Raw genomic sequence first — 24342 nt, 5'->3', positions numbered from 1 at the left:
AGGAAGTCAGCGATGGGTAAAGACATGTTTTGCTTTTCTCTTCCTTTCATTGTGGCTCTATTTAACTGCTTTCTGTCTGGTGCTTACGGACCTGAGCCGTCATTTCCCCATAAGCTGTAGGATGGGGTGTTGGAGGCTCATTTTTGGTGCCTCTGGATGGCTCTGCAAACCACGCAGCCTGGAGGAGATAAGCTACAATCTCAGAAGCTCCTTTCCTCACCTGGGACCTGGATTTTGCAGCACCCTTCTCAGCCACAGGGCAAGAAGAAGTAGCCTCATGGTTTAACTCAGATTTACAAAACCTACTGAGTTCTCAGGGCAAGGGGCAGGTCCCTGCTTTGTTAATGATACTTTGATTTGTACGGCGGTCATGCCAAGACACACCAGCAAGGACCAAGGCCACATTAGGCCAGGCGCTGTGGAGACCTGGTCCTCTAATGACTGCTCATTATTTCTCGCTTCTCTGCTATCAGTAGATCTCCTTCAAAGCCCTCTGGAAAGCACTGTGGCTGCCTGTTTTATCCCACTGCTATCACATTCTCCTTTAAACACTTACACTCTGCTTGTTTTTTTTTTGCAGAAAATCACAAGTTCCATGGTCTTGCTGGGCCTGTAACCCCATCAGAGAATTTTTTTCAAATCAGAGGAAATCTCCAGTTGGCCACGTGAAATTTGGACTTTAGACTTTTATCTCCTGTTGCTTCAGTTCCCCCCTCTGTAAAGCAGATTCACATCCTGCAAGATGTAAGGAAATGCAACTGCTGCTTGTGAAGTGCTGGGATGGGAAAGCGAAGAGCACTGGAGATAAGCACAGAGGGGAAGGGATGGCTCCATCTTTGGAGAAGGCTGGGACTGGCTCTGGAAGGCATGGGGCTATTTCTAGCAGTGTGGCTGAATAAAAGATGACCAGGCTGGCTTGCTAGGGGAGCTCTCTGAAGCAGGGTCCCAAAGAGGTGACCCTGCAATGAAGATCTAGGATGTATGCACCAAAAGAGCCAGTTCAGGATGAAGGGGCAGCTTTGTGCTGGATGCATTTGCTCATACTATGCATGAGCATGCAGGACTGCACACAGGTACCCACAGAGGGAGTGTAGCCAGCCAGGTCCCATCTAAATATCTCTGCATATACTCCGAAATGTAGGTGCCCTTATTTAAAGCTGAATCCTGCCTGTATCAGTCGCTGACGGTGAGAAGAAATGAAATACCTGTGCAGGGGTGGGCTCACCCTCCCTTGGCTTGGGGAAGAGTGGGGAGATGCTGGTTTGCAGCGAGGGTGCAGGGACAGCGACTCTCTTTCCTGGAGCCATCACGAGATGGCGCTCAGAAATAAAACTTATCCGGGGGGGAAAAAACCCTGATGCTCCCACAGGACAAATGAACCCGCCCAGACTTCGACGTTCAGTCCACCCATGAAATATCTGAACCCTGGCAGGACCTGAAGTGTCTCAGGGGTTAATTATTCAGCATCGTCTGCCAAATAGCTGCAATCATCCTCATTTTAAGGGTGAGTAAAGGAAGACTCCAGAGCTGTGAGGGGAGCACTTCACAGTGACCGAGCAGCCTGGCTCCACGCGCTAACCACTGATCACTGCAATTATTTCTTGCTCTGCTGCAAATGCTGCCAAAGGCCAGTTCACCTCTGCCCAGAGTAGATGAGGGGAGAGTTTGCTGTGGACCAAGCCCCGGCTTTTGCTCCATCCTGCAGGTTTTGGCAGCTCTTCTCTTACGAGAGGTGTCTAACAGCTGGAGCATCGCAAAGCTTTTTTAAACACTGTTCCATTAAACCCAGCTGAAGTTAATTTTCTCCCTCCTCCCCCCTGTTTTTATTTATTTATTTATTTATGTAGTGACGGGCAGCTGCAGTAGGAAAATTCAGCAGAGGTTCCAGCCCGGTCCCTGATCTCCCACCAAGCCAGCTGGGCTCGGACCGCTTCTCCCTTGGTCCCTCCTCATGCTCCCACGTGCCAAAACTCCTCAAGCCAAAACTCCTCACTATTTAAGGCAACTGGCTCGCTCTGAGGGTGGAGAGTTGCTGTTCACTCATAAATACCATGGGCTGCTGCACAGCCTTTGCCTGAATGCTGGGCTGTGGGAACACCATGTGAAACAGCATAAGGGTGGTGGGAAACCCACCCGCCTGTCCTTGCTGTTGAGCTTCCTTACAGGAGGATTAAAGGTAGGAATTAGGACCCTACTTGCTGAAGGAGTGAAAAGTGAGGAGAGGATGCCCCTGAGGGGAGAAATTCCTGGTCAGTGTTTCCAGCTCCCCACTGTTCGTCCTCCACAGCCCTCGGGTGAAGAGTGGGTTACAGACCCAGAATCACCCCCAAAACAAAGGACCCTTTAGGTGTCCTTCCCTGCAGGATCATCTCTCTAAGCCACTTTTTTCTACGTACTGAAGGCACCTCAAGGGCTCCAGACTCTCTTTTTCGACCCTCTTCCAAATGGGAATCTGCATCCCATCACATCTTGCCCTACGAATGTGGAGAACACTTGATCCTTCACCTCCCTGCAACATCTCATGTAGCAGGGGCCTCTTATCGCACCTCCCCACTGCCCCGTGTCCTCCAGACTGTGCTAGTCTGGCAGCCCTTCCTCAGGGCATGAAGTCTCCTCCAGACATGTGGGGACACAGAGAGGCTCTGCAATCCCTCCGTGAACTGTGGGACTGTTGGGATGGAGGCTGCCCTGCCAAGGCTGCTCTGGATTATACAGTGAGCCAAAATAAACTGCCAAAATATTCCAGAGCTGGGTAACGGGGAACTCAGAGCTACCACTGCCCTCCTCTGCCTGCTCCTTGGTCTCTGACTTGGAGACTGTGCCTTGGTGCAGCAGAGAAGGATGATAACGTAGTTTGAGGTGGATGGGGCCATGGGAGGTCTCTAGTGCAGCCTCCAGCTCCAAGCAGGGTCAGCTATGAAATCACACTAGGTTGCTCATGTCTGCACAGTTGGGTCTTGAAAACCTCTGAGGATGGAGTCAGCTCTCCCCCGCCTTCCCCCAGCCTTCCCTTGGTTATCCTCCGAGATTCGCCCCCAGAAAGCTCACAGTACCTTGCATTTTCTGATTTTCTACTCATGCACTGGTGCAGGAAAAGGTAGTCCTGAGGGGCACTGGCAGACAGGGTGGTCTGGATGTGGTTGGCCGGCGAGTCGAAGGTGAACAAGGTGGGCTGGCTGGAGTGGGAGGGCGCTGAGGACTTGCGGTCTCGGAGCAGGTGGTGGTTGGAGCTGCTCAGCTCGGCCGGGGAGGAGCGCGGAACGTGGTTCATGGAGGCGATGCTCCTCAGGGTATCTGCGTGGGGAGAAAGCACACCAGGTCACGTATGTTTGCCAGGTCACATCCGTCCTAGCAGCTTCAGCCGTTATGCTGGCTCTTGGGTGGCCCTAGGTCTCCTGAGAGGTTAAGGACAGAGCTGGGTTGGCAATTCAAGCAGCTTGGCTCCACAGACAGGCTTCCTAGCCACTGGCCAACCTGTCCCAACAGGCTAGGACAATTCACAGAATCACAGAATCCCAGAATGGCTGAGGTTGCAAGGGACCTCTAGAGATCATCTAGTTCAACCCCTTGCTCCAGCAGGGACACCCAGAGCACAGGGCACAGGGTGGCATCCAGGTGGGTTTGAAGATCTCCAGAGCGGGAGACTCCACAGCCTCTCTGGGCAGCCTGTGCCAGGGCTCCGGCACCCTCACACCAAAGAAGTTCTTCCTCACATGGAGGTGGAACTTCCCGGATTTCAACTTAAACCTGTTAGCCCTCAATTCATTGACTACTCAGTCAATTCATTGACTACTAGCCACATTCCTCACATGCCCTTCCTGAAACTGAGAGGCACATCAAGACTGCAAGTCTGGCTTTTGGTGTCCCACTGCAGGTCCTTGGTTTGCCAGGCGACACATGCTGCACCGTGATGGAGAGCCAAGCAAGCGTCCCAGGGACCTTCTCAGTGGGAGGTCTAACACCTATGGCTGGAAGGGACCAGACTCAGTGACCCAGGCAGCTCATGCCCCTAGGATTTTCCTTCATTTTCCTCATGAATGCTAGTTTACAAATGTACTCTTGCATTCACAGAGATCTGTTGGATTTGCTTGTGGTTTTGCAGTCAAAGAGAACCAGAACCCATGTTTGCAGCAAATGCAACCGGAGGCACCAAGCTGGGGAAAATATTGAGGTATTTCATCATATTTAGGTTAGGTTGACATATTAGGTGACTACAACCTTCTCAGCTCCCACATCATGCTCAGCTTAGCTCAGCCAACATGATTTAAAGTTCTTCCCAGACTGAGAAAGGGAAGAGGTCATCGCTGCAACCAGTGTACAAGATGGCAAACTGAGGCACGGATCAGGAATGTGGATGGCCAATGGACAGCAGACACCAAAAAACATTCTCAGGTTCTTCAATTCTTAACCATTTTTGTGACTTCAAAAGACTTTCTGCAGTTTCCTGTTCACAAAATGGGAGGCAGGCAGAAAGCTTAATTTCCAGTCCCTCCTTCTCTTTGTTCAGGGAGAAATGCACTTTAAAATTAAATTAATTTCCATTCAGAGTATCCTCAAGGTCAGGAATCATCATCCTACTACTCCAGCTCACTGATAAATGAACTCCAAGAATTTGAACAAGGAATGAATTTTTACAGCCAAGCTGCAAACCCCATTAAAAAAAAAAAGTCTGCAGAATATATTGGAAAAGCTGATCCATCTTGGGCTCCAGAAGCTGCAGTGATCTCTCTGCCATGAACACACTCCCAGCATGAAGAAAATGCTCATCATATGGCACTGAATTCACTCTTTTTCATAGCTGTGATTTTAACTGATTTGCTGCTGATGGAAAATGAGCTAAAGGAAAAAAAAGACACTCTCAGAGAGGCTCAATCCACACCAGAATTCAGTTCTTTTCCTGGAGTGATCCAGAGGACCACAAAAAGGTGGTGTGCTACCTCCACCTGATGTCTTGCTATATGTTTTTGAGGGGGGGCATGCTGGCTGAATTAAGAGTGATCCAACGAACCGGGCGGATGGTGGGAGGCAAATTAAATACAGGCTCGCAGGAGCATGCAGCGGGACGAGGCTTTGCATGAAGATTAGCCTTGCAGAGGGAGAGCCTGAACTCAATTACGCTGGCAAAGAGCACAGAAACGAGAGCAGAATTTGTCCCAGCTTTCAAATAAGATTTTGATCACTCCACAACCCATTATCCGCCTCCACGACCGTCGGTAAGTGCCTTCTAAACACTGCATTTTTTTAACCCTTCCTGAGAGATAAGGCTAGTGGGAAGATAAGGATAGTGGCGATTGCTCCAGCTGAAGGTCCCATGAGCCAGGACGCCGTCCCCAGCGGTGACAGATGTGCAGCAAAACAGCACATGGAGCACTCTTTCCCTGGGTAAATTCACCCGGATTTTGTCAGTCAGCGACCAAGGACTTTCTGACTTGTTTCCCCTAGGGTGATATCAGGTGTCTCTTCAAATTTGCTTTCAGAAAGTGGCCGATGTGTAGGATTTTTCAGATTTTACAGTTTTTCAGCCTCTCTATCCCCTTCTTTTCTCAGCCCTCAAATCCTACAAGAAATTTTGGTCTTGAACTCCTCCCTGAATGTAGAAATGTAATCACAAGCCTGCTTTAGCTCTCTAGCTCTGTGAAATGGCCACCGTGGCTTAGACAAAGAACTGCTTTGCACGGGGCGATTTTTCACCAGCTTCGAAAATTGTGTCAAGATACAAAATCGATCTGTCTGCCGCTCTTTCCCCGCTATTACATTTTTTTTCCCTGCGATACTGTGAACTTCTACTGAGACAGAGAAAGTACATTAATAAAAGCCAAAGCATGTGGCTTGACTCTGTTGTTTGGTTTGCTCTGAACACAGGAAGGATCAATATTTAACATTGACATTAATGGTGTGGGATGAGAGTTTAAAACTCCAACTCCCCTCTTCTTTGCATGGTCATTAAAGATCCCTTGGTGCTTTTCATGGGAGTAAATGACTGTCTCGGTGTCCTTGGACAAAAACAGTTCCTTGACCCTCATTCTTATTAAATATTTATCCCATACTAGTGCAGACTGATCCTCACTGAAGAAGGAGCCTGCTGAGCTTTGGCTGTATAAAATAACTAGCCTTGAGGCCAGCCGGTGTGGCAGAGCCCACGTCCACATTGCTAGCCCAAACTGCGTGGCCGTGTCCAAAGTGAGGTACCTGGTCCTACCACCTCCCAAATCATGATTGGCAATTGCCCATGAGATTAGTCCTGGCCAAGACCCTTTCAAGAATGGGGGTCAAAAATTTAATATATGGATAATGGCAGGTCAATGCCATGTCTCTGTCCCAGGTGGGTTTACTCTAGGTGCTCTGCTGCTGGTAAGAGCAGAAGAGGCATGAGATGGTTGTCCATGAGCTGGTTCTACTCCCACTGCAGCGTCTTCCATATCAATGTCTGGGCTAGGTTTTGGGAACTATTGCCCACAGTAACCACCAGGGAAGCAGTTCAGATGGGACCAACAAGCCAAGCTGGGGTCCTTCTGTCCCCAGTTCTTCTCCTCCTGCAGGTTTTGTACTTCCAAAACCCATCCACTTACCCCCAGCTGTATCAAGACTGCTGTTTTCCTGGTGCAGGCAGTTTGTAGATCAGGGCATGGTTTCCTTAGTGGTCCCACTATTACTTCGACATCCCCAGTGCAGCCATTGGAGTGTGTTTATACTGCTAAATAAAACATGCCTTCTCTCCGACCCAGAAGCCACGTGGCCTGCTCTGACTCATTCCTACTCCCTTCCCATGAAAACAGTGGGATGTGCCCACAGAGTGGCCCTTGATCAGTGCTACATCCCTCTGGGCGCAGTTTGGAAGGACATCTGATTTAGTAGTGCTGACCTGGACAAAGAGCAGGCCCAGGCTCCGCTTGACAGTGGCCACCTCACAGATGCTTCTTGCTCCTTCTCCATCTTGCTGCTCTTGAGCTGCCCTGCAGCATTGGACTCTGAGAGCTCCTATTTGCTTTAGGTAATTACCCTTAGCACCAGCCTAGCTACTCAGACGACCATTTTAAAACCCATCTCCATCCTCTGCTACGACACCCCATGCCATCCAAACTTTGCCATGGAGGAGATGTTTCCTGCCATAACCCTGCTCTGGTAGTGGTTGCCCTGCTGTGCTGCAAATTAAAAATGCAATATTTGTGGAGGCCATGCTACCCACTGAATCCTTCACTGCTATAAAACATACCTGTTTTTTAAAATCAGCTTGATTTTGGGGGAAATTTGGAGCACAGAGCAAAAGCAGCCACCACTGAAAGCAGGATTAATTACTCCGTGGTTATCCCGGTTACTCGAAAAGCATAAAACAAGACAGGGGACAAAGGGGAGCAATGGGCAAACTCCAGTAAAAGCATGCTGCTTCCCCAGGGGAAGCCACTCTATTGATGGCAGCATCGATTTGCAAAATGAATTCCCACTCCACTTCCCACAGTGACCCGGACGCTGAAAGCATTAATGAGAGTGAATTCAGAACTCACTTACACCATTAGGTTTGCGAGATGGACTCCATAATAGCAGGTGAGAGATAGATGGGCTCGTTGGCCTGCGAGGGTATTGCAAGGGCTGGAAAGATAAATCCTACCGCTGCAGAAGGAGACTGCCAAGACTGCTTTTCATTTTATTTTGTTTTGTTTTATTTGTATTTATTTATTTATTTGTTTTTCTTTGTTTTTATACTAGAGAAAAAAGGCCGCCTTGTGCGCCTGGGTCAGACATCGACAGTGGGTCCTTCTGGCGGGGCGGAAAAGAAGACAGGACCGCAGTAAAGAAAATCAAGGCAGAAAAATTATCTTTGATGAGTACTAAGTGCTTAAGGAAAAGGCCAAGACACTTGTGCTTTCATATGGGCCTGCCATAGAGAGAGGTTATCATGTGGGTGAGCCCCTACAGGGAGAATTACGAGCCCTGGGACAGAGGCCTCACAAGACCTTGAAAGAGGTCATTTCAGCTCCCTGCTCTGAAGTGATGGCAGTAAAGGCTTCTTTCCTCCACTCATTTAGATAATAACCTTGCAGCTCTGCAAGGCTTGCATGGCCTGGTGCTGGGCACCAGCTGCCTCCAGCCATCATTTCTGTGTGGAACAGGGACACGAGGACAGGCTGGCCAAGAGCAGCCAACACCTAGAAGAGCAATGCCGTTCCTGCAGTCCCTTGCCTTGTAGGGATGGGGACTTGGGCACGTGTCCCCCGCTGCTGGTCCTTGTACTGTTGGCCGTCACAGACGTTAGGAGGCAAAATGACCCTAATATAGGGGCACAGTTCTCCATCATTATCTCAACAGGCTTGGTGACTTCAAATACCTCAAAAATCAGATGTGAGGGCCCTCAGTGGATACCTTTTGCTTTTGTGCTACAAAACTACTTCTTCAGTGGGTTGGGGCACTGTCCACATGTTTTCACACGCCCTTTAAACAGTCAAGCACACAGTAAAACAGTAATTAAATCCCACTGAACTCTTGGTGGACAGAGTGGCAGGGAGTGAGGCAAGCTGAGCAGTGAGGACATATGCCCGTTTGTGTCTCTGGGCCTTGGCACCTAGGATAAGACCATGGTCCTCATTTATTTAACAGCATAGATGGAGCCTTCAAATCCCTTGGCTTTAGGCTGAGATCTTGAGTTTATGTTGAGGGAATGCATCAAGCAGAGCCAAGGAGGAATCAGATCCTGTTCCAGTTCCTATTGCCATTCCCAGGGGGCAGAGTTAAGGTTATGTGGCTGGGCCATATGGGAAGTGTCATCTTAACCCCACGTTTCCTGGACAGTCCTCCGCTGAGTTCTGGGAATTCAGCTCTCACGGTCTGGAAGAGGCAGTGCTGGACGCCTACAACTTAAACTTCATGTCAGCAGCAGAGATTTCATGCAAACGTCTCCTTGGGTTCATGCTACAGATGTTGCACTGATCCCTGCAAGAAATGGAGCCAAATGCCCAGCTGGTGATTTGGTGCAGCCCTGCAAAACCCCATGTTGCAACGCTGGCTTTTGTCAGCTGAGGTTTGGCCCTCTGCAATCCAGGTTAAGACGTGCCTGTTCAGCCATATGTTGCAACAAGGGAAAAAAAAGCTAATTGAGACTCCATCCCCGAAAGAGAAATATGCAACTAGAAGCATGGCCAGCAACGGTATTGACTAGGCTGGGAGCCAGGAATTTTTTATGAATGTTTTCGATCCCCAAAAGTGGCATTTCCCTCACTGCTGACAGCTCTCAAATTCCCTTGCTTAGAGTGCTTGACTATTGCTATGTACACATATTTTTACACAATGTTCCTGTGCTTATCTGAGTAAAATAATTACTCAGTCTCTTTTGGAAATTGTTGCTCAGAAAAGCCTTTTTTAAACCGTAGCAGCTAACGTGACGACAGCTTTCCCTGCCATAAGTCACAGGCTGCAACTGAAATTCCTTGCACTCACAGACTTGAAAAAGTGCACCTGGAAAAGCTGTGGTTCTTCATCACAGTTAAATCTCCCAGCTCCTGTGGACAGTTGCAGAGAGGACAGATGGGGTTTTCAGCCTGCCTTGAGCTGCATGCAGTTGCCCATGATTTGTACAGAGTACTGGCCTGTGTGGGGACTGATAAAACTAATAAATGCATTTTTGGGTGATCTCTGTTCTGTGCAGAAACAAGAGTCTGTGCTCTAGAGGAGCACATGGTGCTAATCGATCCCGCCGGTCATTAGCAATTCATCGTTTCACCTTGGGCTTGTGCTTCCACAGTGTGATACCTGCCTGTGATGGGAAATGGTGAAGCCTTAGACCTCTCTGCTGAATTTGTCTTGACTAAAACTGAGAGCAAATGATTTTTTTTTTCAGGCGGGAACAGTATAAGCCTGCTAGAAACAATCCACTAAGAAGCAACTGGGGAGAGGAGGGCTCATGCGCAACCCTCCTTTCCAGTTTTTTGGAGATGCTCCTTCATTTATTAGCAGACATTGATGTGCAGTTTGGGTTCCTAAATCCTGTCCTGCATATCCTAGGGTTGCTTTGCACTTGTGCTCAAGGGACACAACGGGAAAGTGGATTTGGTTTCTCAAGATTCTGATCTCAAAGACCTTGATCTCAAAGATCTTGATCTCAAGACCTTGATCTCAAACATAAAACTTGTCTCAGAGGTTATAGGCACCACAAATGAGTGAAAAGGCCACCAAAATCTCTGGGATGGAGACCACAGCAGACCATCCCGCTCCTTGGACATGGGAGCACAGAGGTCCTCTCTGGGTGGGACGTATCTGGAGTGACTTCCCATAGCAGCGAGGGATCCTGCCCGCATCTCTGCTGCCAGCAGCACGTTTCTGCCAGCCCTAGCAGAAATACACAGCAATGTCTATTCTTAAAAAAAATGACAAACAACTCTAACGAAACAAGGCACTTCACATGCTTCTCCTGGCACGGGCAGAACAAACAACCAGCAGAACAAACAACATGTCCGATATATTAGTCAGCACATGTGATGCGCTGCCAGAAGGCCTTAGGATGCCGTGAGGACAAGTGTGGCATAGCAGGAATGTTTATTTAACGAGCCTTCCCCATTCCCTCCCATTTGGATGGCATTTGGACAATCTGTTGCGCGAAAGAGGGACAAACGCTCCTTGTCAGTTTGAGGATGCTTGGCAAATCACCTCCTAAATGTTTAATCTGACAAACCAGGGGCGAAGTTCACTTGAACCAGGCACTTTTCCCTTCTATTTCTTGCTGATGGGTTTTCCTCATGACCCGTCTCTGTCTTCATCCTGTATGATTTCCCCTTACATGTGGTGTCCTTCAGAGCTTCACTGAGCATGAAAATCCCTCACCCATCTCTGCATCTCTAGGGAGCGTGAGGGCTGAGAAACCCATTGCGTTGCTGTCATCTAAAACCCAACCCAGTTGCTAGGCTGAAACTTGACCGTGGAGCTCCAGAGAAACACGAGGGAGCTGCAGTCCCGAGCGGAGGATGGAGTGGAGGTGACTGCTGCTGTTGCCATCGGGACGTGCCTTATCTGCTCCTCTCTGGGCTGCTCTGTTCTTGGTTTCCACCATGGAGACCAGCGCCAGGCCCTGCTAGAATTTCAAACCTTGCACGTAATCTATGCTGAAATACGACCCGAAACAGATAAATCACGCTGGGAGAGAAAGAAAATGCATCTTATGAGATTTAAGCTCTTTTGTCAACCAGTGAGTTTGATGGAGGAGAAAGGTTTTCAACACTTCATGATGTGTGAGGGTGATTTTATGCGGGGAAGAGGAAGGCGAGCTGCATGAAAACACTTGGTTATCGTAATATCCAGCATTGCAGGGCCCGAATTTCAGGTGTCAGGCTGTGGAAGTCCGCACAGGGTGGATATCAGCACCTGCACTCCCAAAATGGAGAAGGGGACCTGTATCCAGCATAGCTGGTGGTGGGAAATGGATGCTTTGAGGGACCTCAGATCAGGTAGAACTGCTGGCCATGGGCAATGCCTCCTACCTGAGTGCCTATGGGAGTTTTTTCAGGAAATGTGTCCATTTTGGTATCTCCAGCACCTAGGATGGTGTCTGTGGGATGTCCAGCTCCTTCTTGTCTCGAGCTTCCAAATCTTGGCTGCTTCTACTTTGGGGCCCTGTTACCCATGTCCTGCCATGGCGCTCCTCACTGCTACCATTGGCGTTGACTACATGGGCCAAGTTCTCAGGCAATTACATTTGGATAAACTTTGTGCTATCAAACCATGGAAACAACATGCATACTTTCCACAACTGTCCATTGAAAGGGCTTTCTTTCTGGAGTGTTTCTGTTGCTTATTTCCATGTGCTTTCTAAAGGCTGTACAACGCAGGGTGCTACGTACTGGACAGGGACAGGAAGGGCATCCCCATTTTACAGACAGGGATCTGGTGCACAGAGGGACTAAGGGCATGTTTTTCTTACCGAATTTCAGTCATTTAAATGACACTTAGCCTGAACTACTCTATGTTTATTCTGCAGACAATGGGAAGAGACCTTCAAAGGATGAAACATCTCAATTATCTTAAGCATCCAACACAGAATGGGGAGAATTACCCTACAGAGGTCCCTGCACCCTTCCCTCAGCCACAGAAGGTCCATCCCCAGGCTTGGGAGAGCTCCTTGAGCATGAGGTGGTTGAAGTGGGATGCTGCAAGCCCTGAGCACCTTCCTACAAAGAACACATAGGAGTGCTAAGGGGGAACCTTGGGAGGCAATAGCCTTGTCTGGGGCCGGAGCAGGGACCATCCTGCAGCTGGGAAGCAGAGCAAGGAGTCTCCATCTCCATAGGCTGTACCCGTCTCTGCAAGGCACATCACCACCTTTTCCTTCTCATGACATGCTGCATAAACAGATGGTGCTGCTCCACGTTGCTCCTGTGTGTCAGACAGAAACCAGTTGATGGGAGATGCAGAGAGAGGGAGACAAGGATTAGAGGAAATGTATAACATCCTCTATGCCCATTAGTGCCAGTGATCTGACTGAGTTTGTAGGAACAATTAAAAAAAGAAATACAGAAACGCGGGTGCTTTCTCCAGCATTGCCAGCCTCAGAGGAGCATGGGAATCGGGAAAGAAAATCACAGTGCTGGAGAGCAAGAGCAAGAGAGAGATGAGGGAAAAGAGCCAAGTCAGATCATCCTGACCTCAAAGCATTATATATCACAGTTATTTTAAAAGAAATCAATTCTTTGAAGGGCAAAGAGGGCGGAAAGGGACAGGGAGAGACTGCAACATAAAAGGCAGAGCTCTGCTCCTCCCGCAGCGGCCTTGTAGGGTGCAGGAGATCGCCCCACCACGTGTGCACACAAGCATGAAGAGAGAAAAATGCAAACACAGCTACTTTTCTAGTGTAAAAAGCACAGAGATCCTTGGAAATGCAGGAGGGTTGGGTATGTGAGGGGGCTGGATATGCTGAGAATTTCTTGTTTGCCACAACATGGGAAGTTCGAGGTAAGCAGGCTCTGTCCTTCAGCAGAAGAAATGGGCACCTGCCTGATTCAGGCCTAGGACTGTAAAAAAAAGCCAAATCAAGGCTAATTCTGCTCTCCCATAATGTCATAAATCTCTGGGATGCCAACCAAAAGGTGTGATGGGTGCAACACTGCCATTTTCGGCTCCTTATGCCTAACCCTTGACAGGATTTGCACCCTTGGACGCATCTTCCTACCCTGTGCAGCTGCATGGAGCATCCAACATGTATTCTCATTGCTTACCAACACTGCTCCCATGGGATGACATGCTCAAGAATTTATCTGCTGGTTTCATCCTGCAACCCTGGACTTCGCTCCAAAATCACATCCCTGCACTGGGGAAGACCCCTTGGTGGCAATGACCCAGATGTGTGTCAGCAGGAGAGAGCAGGGAGCAAACGGTTTATCAGCATGCCCTGTGTGTGGTGGTTACCCTTTAAAAAGAAAATCTACCCCTTGGTCTATGAAGCTCAACTTTTCGTGTCAATATTTGGAAGACTAACATTTGGCCTAGAGACCCTTTTCCCTTCAGATTGGGCTGCCTGTTCCACGTAGCAGTGTGCATATATTTTTCTTTCAATTTTCAATTGCTTCAGTGCTGAAGATGAAAGGAGAGAAACGTGATCCTGGTTGATGAGCAACCTTGCAGTATCATGCCTGGCTATGTGCTTATCTCAGGACTCTCTCAGGCGGCAACAAACTAAACCCGAGAATAAAGAAAAACAGCAGAGCAGGCAGCATGGGATGGGACAGGCTTCATTTACCCTGCAGAAACATCGTCTCTAACCCTCTGTTTTGCGAATCATCATATCTAAGATTATAGTAACAATTTGATGAAGTGGAATAAAAATTAGAAAAGAAAAAAAATGGGTTCTTAAATTTGAAATAGATGGAGAAAGCGTAGATACCAGTGCTCAGATGTAACTATACAAAAGAAGAAGTGGCCTCAAGGACACCGTAACCTTTTCCAGGGGAGGTACCAGGTTGCAGCCATGGACAGGGCAGTGCAGATTTACCGAATTAGCTACTTTCTGTGTGCAGGTGGCACGTGCAGTTCTTGCTGGCGGTGGGGCCCTCCACAGTAGGGTTTGGGTGGAGGCCTGTGTAACCTACTGCTGCAGGTGCTGCTGAAGCAAATCCCCAGGAAATGCCATTGAAAGAGACAGCACAGTGAGAAAACTTTTTTTTTTTTTTTTTCCATCCAGATATAGTCTTACTGCAGCCCCAAACTGACTCCTTCTCACTGTGCAGAATTAAGTTCAGGCATCCTGTTTTGGGGGATGGGATTGGTTTTGTAAGCTTTGGCTTTTTCAAGGGGAAAGTTGGCCCCTTGGCCACCAGGCCAAAGCACTCATGGTGGAGTGTCACTGCAAGAGCCACAACAGCTCTGCCGTTCGGCATGCTGAAAGCCCAGATGGGCTCTGCAAGAGAATTAACACCCTTTGGTCTGTCCTTCCATGGAAACTAGAAAACATTGTATAACCTCCCATCCAGGCTGCAATGCAGTTATCATAGAATCATAAAATCATTATGGTTGGAAAAGACTTTTAAGATCATGAAGTCCAAATGTACACCCATCCCACTTAACCATGTCCCTGTGTGCCTCATCTACACATTAAATCGCTTAATGACAGATCTCACCTTGTATGATAGTGGCCAGGTTTGATTTTAACATTGTGGTTTGGCCTTTTTGTTGAAAGTATCTAAATTTATCCTATTGGTGGCCTGGATGCAACTCCACTGATGTAAATGAGAAAGAGATGGATGATTTGAAGGAAGGTTGAGGAAACTTGACTTGGTTTCAAACTGACCTTCCATCTTCCCTCTTATTCCCAGGAAAGCCTATGATGGTGAGCACTACGTGGGAGATGAATTAAGAGAAGGTGGAGATATCTCATGAGGACCCAGCACCTTGACATGCAACTGTGACCTTGTCCTGGGGCCTGTGGGCTGTGCAAGGTATATAAGGAGATGAGGTAGCATCATCTGGACCTGCACAGCTGCTCTTTGGAGCACACCAAAGGGTGCCCAATGCATCTCTGTGGTGGTCCAGGTGGAGGGCCTTGGCTCCTTGGCTTGGACATGGTCGTGGGGGTTTAAGGAATGAGATGAAAGAATTTTACGGCAGTGAGAGGAACACACAGCAAGCGCAATGTGGACGACTTGCCTTGCTTAAACAAACATCAGTGCACTTTTCACTTGCCGGCAGGCTGCTCAGCAGGGGAAAAGGGTGAATCACAGCGTAATCCCAGCCAGGACTTCCTCCGGCTACCTAATGGACCGCCTTAAATTTTATAACCAGTTTCATGGAGACTGCAGCATACATCTTCAGTGCTCCAGGAGAGCAGAGGAAAACTTTCTCTATGAGGAAGTGTGAACCTGCTTTACTTATGCATGATTTTGTACCATTTCTATTCAGGGGAGTGCACGGGAGGCCCAAATATTTGCACTTTGTATTACAGAAGAACCGCCAGCCTATTCTCTTTACAGAAGTAATTTATTTCCATCTCTCCTTACCTTGGGGGAGAAATATTAAAGCTTGTTTGCAGGGGAATCAATAAAACAGCCACACTTTGGAAGGCCTGGTTCAAGAGCACTTGGCCAAGGAGTGATAGGGAAATGGAGAAGATCCTCATCTCCTCTTTCAGATCTCTCTTCCCTTGTTGGCAATTGCATCCTTGTGTGGGACCAGAGCCCAGCAGTCCGGACCCATTTTTCTCTCCTCTAGCTGTGTTTAACATTATTTTTTGCTCTTTGGGTGATATGTTAGCCAAGAATCTTCCCCAGGGAGTTAGCTGCCTGCCAGTAAAGTGACCCAGGGGGCAATAAGAGCAGGGGTTAGTGTGACAAGGGCACTTGGGAATAGACAACAGCAAAGGCAAAGATCTATGGAGACAGAAAGGACCTTTGGGACTATCAGGTCAGCAAGGTCACAGGATGCATACCTGGTCTGATCTCACGGGTAACCCAGGTTAGAGCTGGAGGTTGGACTAAAGTCTTCCTTGATGGCCCTTCTGGCCCAAATTATCCTATAATTTGGATGGATAGGGATCAGCACGCTGCAGCCAAGGTGTGTCCTATATGGTTGGAGACTCAAAGAGAGTCTTTTTTCCTGTCTTTTCCTTCTAGGATTTCAGCTGTCATTTATCCAGTTTGTTTCCCTTGAATTCTCCATGGAAGACTTGAGGCCTGGAAGTGTCTCGACATCCTGAGAAATCCAACAAGTGAATCCTGATTCACCTCAGTGAGAATTTGTATGCTGCTAAGGGGTTTAGGCTTTTTTTTTTTTCAATAAGGAGTCCCAAAAGGACTCAATTGTCAATTTTAGACGTGTCTGGTTTCAGAGGCTGGAAGGGGGAAGGGACCATCTCCTGCAAACCAGGCCTTTCTGTAGGGCCTGGTACCAAATAAAAGAGACAGCCCCAGTCCCCTGTGAAGGAAGAAAAGGAGAAATAAAGTGATGAAGGGTTATATTCAGCCCTCCATATCAGATGCCCCACTTAAACATTGCAGCTACCTCTTTGCACTGCTATAAAGGCTGCTGCCTGGCAGCTCCTGATGGATAATCCTGTACTTTCCTCATCGAGTCATCCAAGTCCCACCACCTCCACTGGGCACTTACACCACGAAGACCAAATACAGCCCAAAAGAGATCCAGCAGTAAGCCAAAGGAAGCCCAGCCCCTGTACACTGATCATTTTCTGATCAAGGCAACCCAAAACCTCCCTGCCCTCCATTTCTCATCACTTTTTTCAGTCTCCCTTCCTGCATGCTCCCTCCTTCCTTGCTGTGAACATCCCCCAATATTAATATTCCTATAGCAGTTGCCATGTGAGTTGTCTTTTAAACACGGCTCTGATTAGACTTGCAGGAAGCTGCTTTTGCTGCCATGAGGTTACACATACCTGTGACCCCCAAAGCTTCAGGCACACAGAGTTTCTCGCACTGGAAATCGTGAGTTCACTTACAGGTCTTCAGTACTGGCTAAGCCCTGTTTTTTCCCCTCCTCTTTCTTTAAGATGCAATGGTGGCAAAAAAAATGACTTGGAAATTATTTTCCACACGCCATCATAATCAAATAATATGCTAATGCTATTAGCATGGGACCTTGCATCATAAATGACTTAGAATCATATTCTCTTTCAAAATACTAGAGTTTCATTTAAATTGGTCTCCACAGCAACGGAAACAAACTGGAATAATGTTGGATGAAAATCTCCTTCAAGCTGGAGAATGAGGCAAATGAGGAATTTCACATTCAGGCCCTGAGAGGAGAGTAATGAACACAGCTCAAGCTGTTGTCCAACCCCCAGCCCCAAAACTGAGGTTGAGCTTGTGCCAGTTGTCTTCCACGCAACCACTTCTCAGCCATAGCTACATGACAAAAGGACATGTGCAACCAGGAGGCCTCTCAGAACCTCAAAGCATCCTGATGGCAAAAGGGGCAAACACACATGAGGTTGTGCCTCTGTCCAGGAAGCATAAGGAACTTTTCTTAGTCCTCCTCCTCCTCCCAGATACGTTCTGGATGGGCCTAGGGGGGACGCATTTGACAACTGATAAATTAGTTCTCACCTGTTAAACCCAAGGCTGGCTATTTGTAAATGCCTGGGGGAATACAGCTCCCGGTCCTGGGCCACACTATCTTATTTTAGGGATATACAAACGCATGCCACAAAGACCATGCCCACTTCTGGTGTTCATTAGTTAAAACAGGAGACAATGCTTTTGCTGTTGTCTTATCTACTTAATCTGCAAGCTCTCTGGAAAGGGGACAGTCTTCCACAAGGACCCAAGATGAGAAGTGACTATAGCATCCTCCGCCCCATGCTCAACAGACAATCACATGGCTCCATCACATTCAAAATTCTTTCAAAGCTCATTTTAAGATGAGATAAGGCTTGCGGTCTCGCGGCTGGAAAGCTGGCCTGCAGCCTCATTCTTCTGAGAGTTAGAAACTCTCAGAAACTCTCCCACTTGCTAGGAAAATGCCTTCCCATCTGCCTTACACCTGGTGGGTCTTGGGCCAGTGCTGCTCCATAGTGAGATAATTCCTCTCCCTCCCAGATACGGTCCCTACTGTGGATTCATGGTGAACAACGCAACCCTTGCAGCCTTCGTTTCTGCTAGGCAAGGGCCAAAGCACTGTTACTTTCCTCTTGAAAGGCAAGTTCTCCATCCCTTCACTTGCCATCTCTGCACTTGTTCGCTCTGTGGTCACCGTTACATCACCTAGCGCTGTGGGAACCTCACTTTGGTCAGGGCTTCTAGCCATTTCCGTAATAAAATGAATATTAGCAACCCAGCCCACAGGAATGCCTTTGATTGAAGACAGAAAGTGGGAGTTGCCTTGCTTGAGAACAGCTGAAAGTTCAGGCAATGAAAAGAAAACAGCCACAACCAGCTTCCCAGCTCTGTTTGTAATTATCTGGGCTCCGGTGGGTGTCAAAACATCTGTACTGGTTTGGCAGGGATGAGGAACCGTGGCTTGTGCCAAAGGCGAGAACTGGCGTAGGTTGAAAGCAGGACAGCAACACATTAATATGATACTGGTGCTCAGAAATGCGGGGCCAGCAGCCTTTCCTGCAAGTCTTCATGGGATTCCCCTCTGGGACATTTCGAGAGCTCCCCAAAGAAGTGCTGTTAGTTAGTGTTAGTGCTAATAAGTGGGTAGTTAAAGGTGATGCTTGTCTTGCACTCCAGGGCTGTCTTGTCCGGCGGTCAGAGTTTACCAGGAGGCACTACAAGGTTTGCCAGGAGACACCTCGCCATGGTGAGCCAATTTGGGACCCGTGCCCTGTGAATCTCCCATCCCGAATCCCGTCCATCATGTACATGGCAAGAAGAGCATGCATGAGAAAGGGAGCTCATCCATAGAGAAGGGAAAGATTTGAATTTAGATTTAGGATCTAAACCACTTGACAGAATCATCTTGAGAGAAACAATTTTTGGACTTCAGCATTCCTCAACCCATGGCTCAGAAGCAAAACATCCTCCGACATCTGAGTACTGAGGCAAATCCTCTCTCCTCTGGTGCCCAGACTCCCACATGAGCAATCCCATGGGCTCTGCTTATTAAACAATCCCCCCTTCTTCTTCCTCATTCAAACACTGGACAATGTGGGGCAGCAGCCCATCCTCACAACCCACAACAGACAGTATAAAGACCCCAATAGGCTGGTAGACCAGTGAAATAAAGATATCATCTGTCATCCTTCTCTACAAGACGGGCTGAAGTTCACCAGGTCCAGGGCTCTTGTAGCCACTGCAAAGATGTAGTCCTCCCTGCAGGACTTTTCCAAATGCAGAGGGAGGAATTACTGCCTTCTAGATGAGCACAGAGAGGGTAAATGACTGGTCTGCACCATGTGTCATTATATAAATTATAGTCACCCCTGTGATGGTGCTCATCCTTACACACACTGCAGAAGGTAATGGCACCCCAACCAAAAATTAATTCATGTCCCTGGTGAATCTCAAATGTCTTGTGTTTGGCCTAGAGACAGCTGACACCCCTTAGCTGGTAAATGCCATTTAATCAAACTGGAAGCTTTCCAAGGGATCATTTGTAACTGCATGCTATTGGAAACTTTTATAGCAAAAAAAAAAAAGAGAATTAAAGAAAAAAAAAAAGAAAAAAGTTGAGCGGGTCATGGTGTTTTGTTTCATTCTTGTTAGAGTGGATTTTTTTTTTTGAGTGAATCACTGCTTTGACCAAAGCAGATTATCATCATCATCCTACCCCTGGCTTTTAAACTGTGAAAGTGCATCCTGTCTGAAACTCTGATTTTTAGTAAATTTAGGATTTTTTTTTCAAGTTCCCTAGATGACCAAGATCCCAACTTGGTGTCCAGGGTACTTGGTAGAAGGAATAGATCTGATTTAGATCTAGTACTTGCTGGCTCTATTTTCCATATCACTGAGTTCTTCACCCATGGGATGAAATATGGTTTGGTATTAAAAATGCAGTATGCTGGAGCTATTTCTCTCCATAGATGCTGGGAATAATAAGCCATAATATAACGGTTTGGGCTACAACCACACGAATGTAGGAATTACCAGAGAAGAAGCCAGTCCAGCCCAGCTTTCTGTCTCCAAATGCTTCAGAGAAAACCGAGAGCTTCACAGAGATCATTCATGCAATAATGCATCCGTAAGAAAAACTGATTTATGCCTCACTTAATCATTTATAATCCTTATTAAAGCAAATATTTTAACTTATCTAATATAACTGTGGGTGTTCCTGCATGGAAGTACTAATTCTTTAATCCATTTTATCTGCAAACGGAACCACCGAATATTATACGGGTCTGCAAACACAGGGACAGTCTTACCTTCAAACCACACTGCAAGGCACCAGAAAGCAGTGTGTGTTCCCATTACTGGGACATGTCAGTGGAGGTTTTACAGCAAGAAACACTGATTCTCTAGGGCCAGGAGTGAGCGAACAGGTCATGAACCTCTCTTCATAAAAACATCAGCGACGGAAACAGGAGAGGGTAGTGGATCTGGCAAACAACATGCCAAAGAAATTCAAACCATTTGCAAGCCCATACTCTGATTTATTTTTAAAGATAAGAGTGATGATGAAATTAAGTTTCTGGAAAATTTAAAAAATGCCAGGAACAACACATGTCAGGAAGGGAATATAAAGACTGGATGAATAGGATCTCAAATCTTTTGAGGGGGCAAATGTCAATGCCAAGGAACAGACATAGTGGTATTTAAAACCATAATCAAGCTCTAAAAATATGAAGGAGTTCAAATTAAAATCAAAAATCACATTGCTCCCTTCTTAGAATCATGGAACAAAGTTTTGGGATGAGGAAAAGCCTCAAAGTCAAAGGCATTGGGAACAAGGTACTAACAAAACCCTCAACAACTAAGGAGATACCACGTCCTCTCCTCCTCTGCTCTAGGACAAAAGGGTTTGAGACAAACACCTGGAAGAGAGGCTGCATTTTGACCTAGAAGATCATGCGTTGAGCAGATTTTTACCCTTACACCAAACATCAAAGAAGCTATCAAATAGCAAAAACACTCATCATAAATTTTATGGATTTCAAGTGAGTATTTAAAAGACTTCATCATGACTCACTTGAGAGCAATTTGAACTATTATTGCAAGCCAGCAAAAATAATTAACATCATAAAGACTTTATATCAAGGTTGAGACTGCGCAGTCAAAATATATGCAGGCTTGAGGGAATGGTTTACACAGATACCAGCATTAAACAAGGTGGTGCTCGGCAGGGCAGGTGATCTGCCCTGAGATAAAGGTGCAGATGGAGACATGGACAGCATTTTAACTATACCCAAGACTTTTACAAGGGATGAGGTATTTGTGAGCAACAGCTCTGTTGGTGCACATGTCCATACTGGACATTTGCCCAGCATTTTGGAAAGAAGATTTATTGTCAGCTATGAAAAAATAGCAAATATCACGAGTCACTCAACTCAAGCTTATTTTCAAAGCAGTGGTATACAGGAATGGGGGCAGTTCTTATATCTAAGAGCAACACAATGGAAGGCAATCATTCCAAAAATTGGTAAAGATGTCCTTCGTTGGCCATCATGTAATTTGGTTAGATGCAGCTGGAAGACCAAACGATGAACTTCTTAGGTGAAATGTTATTTTCCATCTTAAACAAAAACAAAGGGTGGGAATCAATCAAAGATGCAAACAAGTCACACGCATTCCTCAGCCTATGATATAGAGATACCAGACAGAAAAGGGAACTGAATCCAAAGAAAGGGCAGAGACATGCCAGTAAGCTTCACCATACTCTGAAGGCTGATATTTCTATGCAGTGCCAATTCACACACACACACACACAAAAAAGCACAGAATCACAAAATTGAGGCGGTTGGATGGGACCCCTGGAGATCACCTAGTCCAAGCCTCCTGCTCAAGTGGTGTCACCTATAGAAAGTTGCCCAGGACAGTGTTCAGTTGAGTTTTGAACATCTCTAAGGATGGAGGCTCCATAACCTCTCTGGACAACTTGTAAGTGTTTGACCACCCTCCAAACAAGAAATATTTTTCTTATGCTTAGCTGTAAGTACTTGTCTAATACTCCCTGGCTTAAAATGAACATGGACTAGCAGTTAAGCTGCTCCTTGGAGGCCTTTTGGAAAGTGCAGTTCTCTCCTAGACCTGATACCCAGAGCGGGAAGAAGCAGGAAGAGATCAAGGAAGGAATGGCAGAACTGAATGACATCTTCTTTTCCTCAACAGTCTAATTTCTCAGTGAGCTTTTGGGGAACTGTAGCCAAGTGTCCTATTTAAGATCTTCCACAGCTTGCAAGAAGCAGGTACCACCAACACCATGTCTCTGGCAGCAGATGCCTACAGATAGGAGATGGCCAAAGTTCAGACTGTCAGGTACAAATGGACCCCAAGAAATAGGAAAAGAGGGTCCAGGGAGTGACTGGTGCCCCTTTTGATCCCCTGGGCACCCTAGATTTGGAGGGAGAGTTCTTTGGTCAACACAAGCAGAGTAGTACAGTGTGATGAAGATCAAATGAACGAAACACAGCATGAGCAGCAGATCCAGGTACGTTGCCATCTGTAAAAGCCTGAGGTGCCTGGGAGGCATCTGTGTGGCCAAGATATGAGTGTTTGAAGAAGCACGTCACAGCGAGAGCATCTTTTCAAAGGGCTACAGCAGCTGTCGCTGTAGCAGAAGAAGAAATGCCCCTATGTGCCTATGCTATGTCTAGATAAATTCCTCCAAGCAGAGGCTGTCTTTATGTTTGATGCCTGTACAGCCCCTGGCATAGCAGAAGACTGGTTCCATGGTAGGACCTATATTGTGAGTGTCTCCAAAGTGGCCTGAGATGCGCTCAACCATTCTTGGAGTGGCCAATACATAGCGAGCGAGCGCTCCTGGACATGGGGACCTCAAAATGCTTCTGAATTCCCTGGATTGGGGTAACCCAAATGATAAATTGTAATAGTTTCAGCTCTGACACCGCACTGCATTAAACAATGCAGAAGTATGTCTGGGGAGCATGCAGTAATTATAACTGAAGCGTAGAAACCATCTAGGGAAGAAGTGTTATCTTTGCAGATAAAATCAGTAATAAATGCTACCGCATTCATAAATAAAAATCAGTCTGGAAACAAACACTGAATGGTGTCACGGAAAGTTCATAGCAGTCTACAGCTTCATGGCTCCTTCCTGCTTGCTCCATGTGCATTCACTCGGAGACTTTAAAGGCTTTAGAAACCTTTCTCTTTACTCAGGCTTATTTTTAATTGGAATCATAAAGCAACACAAAACAGTAAACAAGCAGGCATAAGGGTCTGGGAAGTGAGTTTAAATCTATCCTGGCTTTCATCTCATGTTTTACAAAGCAGAGCTCAGGATTTGTAAGATATGGCTGGTATCAAAGGTTCGGAGGGAACAACATGAAATATATGGAGTGAAAAAAAGAAGAAGACTGTCAGTCTGGGAGGAAAAAAGTAGCAATGTAAAACGATACCCTTAACTATCAAACTCTGTGTCTGATTTGATTTTTTCCTCATACTTTGACTTGCTCATGTGCATCCACAGGCTGCATTTCACACCTTCGCAATGAAAGACAAGGCTGGAGGTTTGTCCTTGTGCTGCTCTCTGCCCTTCAGCCGAGTTGCTGGTTTTGCAGACACCAGGATGCAGCTCCATGCTCCCCAGCAGTGGGGACAGCCATGTCCTTGGCCAAGGAGCTCTGCTCTGGGAAAACAGCACCCTTCAAGGGGGTGAAACAGTCGTGGCCACATCAGCCACATGGGGACAAGGCAGAGAGTTTCGGACAACCCTTCTTGGAAATACGTGTAGGCGAATTTCACTGCGAGTTTCTTCCCAGCTGGCGGACACCCAAAAATCCTCCCTCCCTGGTTTTTGTTCAGACAGGGCTGCTGCTCCAGTCCATTGCTCCAAGTCTATCAGCTGTTTTTGTTTTCAAAGGCTTTGCATGTTTTTTTTTTTTTTGATCTAATACTGATACCGTCTGCCACACTCATTTTTCCACGGTCAGTAAGTCATCTCAAAAATTCCTCACCGCCCATTAAACTAATGGGGCTGACCTGACTTGCACAGGGCTTGTAGCAATAAAAGCCAATTACGGGTCAAATAATTATTTCAAATAGGTTTCTGATTCTGGGTACCTGGCCCAGGAGACAGCCCCTAGGCAGGGCTGAATGCAGCTTCTCAGCCTCTGCTAGGAAACCTGTGCTGGAGAGCAGTACTGGAAGATGTTTCTAATCTCATGAAAATGCTCTTGAACTCCATGTTTCTTTCTCCTCACCTAGCTCAATTCTCAGCTCTCAAGTGTTTTTCATGAACGCACAGGGTCTGAAATTCCAGTCCCAGCAAATTCAGTGGTACTTTTACCAGAAAAGGGTAGGA

The 24342-nt window shown here is 47.0% G+C and overlaps 1 protein-coding gene and 1 long non-coding RNA gene across 3 annotated transcripts in view; one reads left to right on the top strand and one right to left on the bottom strand.

Moving 5' to 3' along the window:
* The window catches only part of LOC148592420 (uncharacterized), a 381317-nt gene that overhangs the window by 6171 nt on the left and 350804 nt on the right, over positions 1–24342 (top strand). The gene's annotated exons all lie outside the window — the stretch shown is intronic.
* GAB2 (GRB2 associated binding protein 2) overlaps positions 1–24342 on the bottom strand; it is a 108020-nt gene that overhangs the window by 11235 nt on the left and 72443 nt on the right. For both annotated transcript variants that reach the window (XR_015913941.1, XM_088534980.1), the window contains exon 3: positions 3054–3294. Coding sequence is in view for 1 of the 2 variants with exons in the window: in XM_088534980.1 (XP_088391106.1) it covers positions 3054–3294 (241 nt within the window). In the remaining variant the exon portion in view is untranslated. The remainder of the gene's footprint in view (positions 1–3053; positions 3295–24342) is intronic.

The sequence above is a fragment of the Tinamus guttatus genome, unplaced genomic scaffold, assembly GCF_059628265.1.
Source record: "Tinamus guttatus ecotype Peru unplaced genomic scaffold, ASM5962826v1 Tinamus_guttatus_pri_ptg000602l, whole genome shotgun sequence".
Lineage (NCBI taxonomy): Eukaryota > Metazoa > Chordata > Aves > Tinamiformes > Tinamidae > Tinamus > Tinamus guttatus.
Note: the sequence above shows the minus strand (reverse complement) of the source record. Positions and strands in the feature narration are given on the sequence as shown.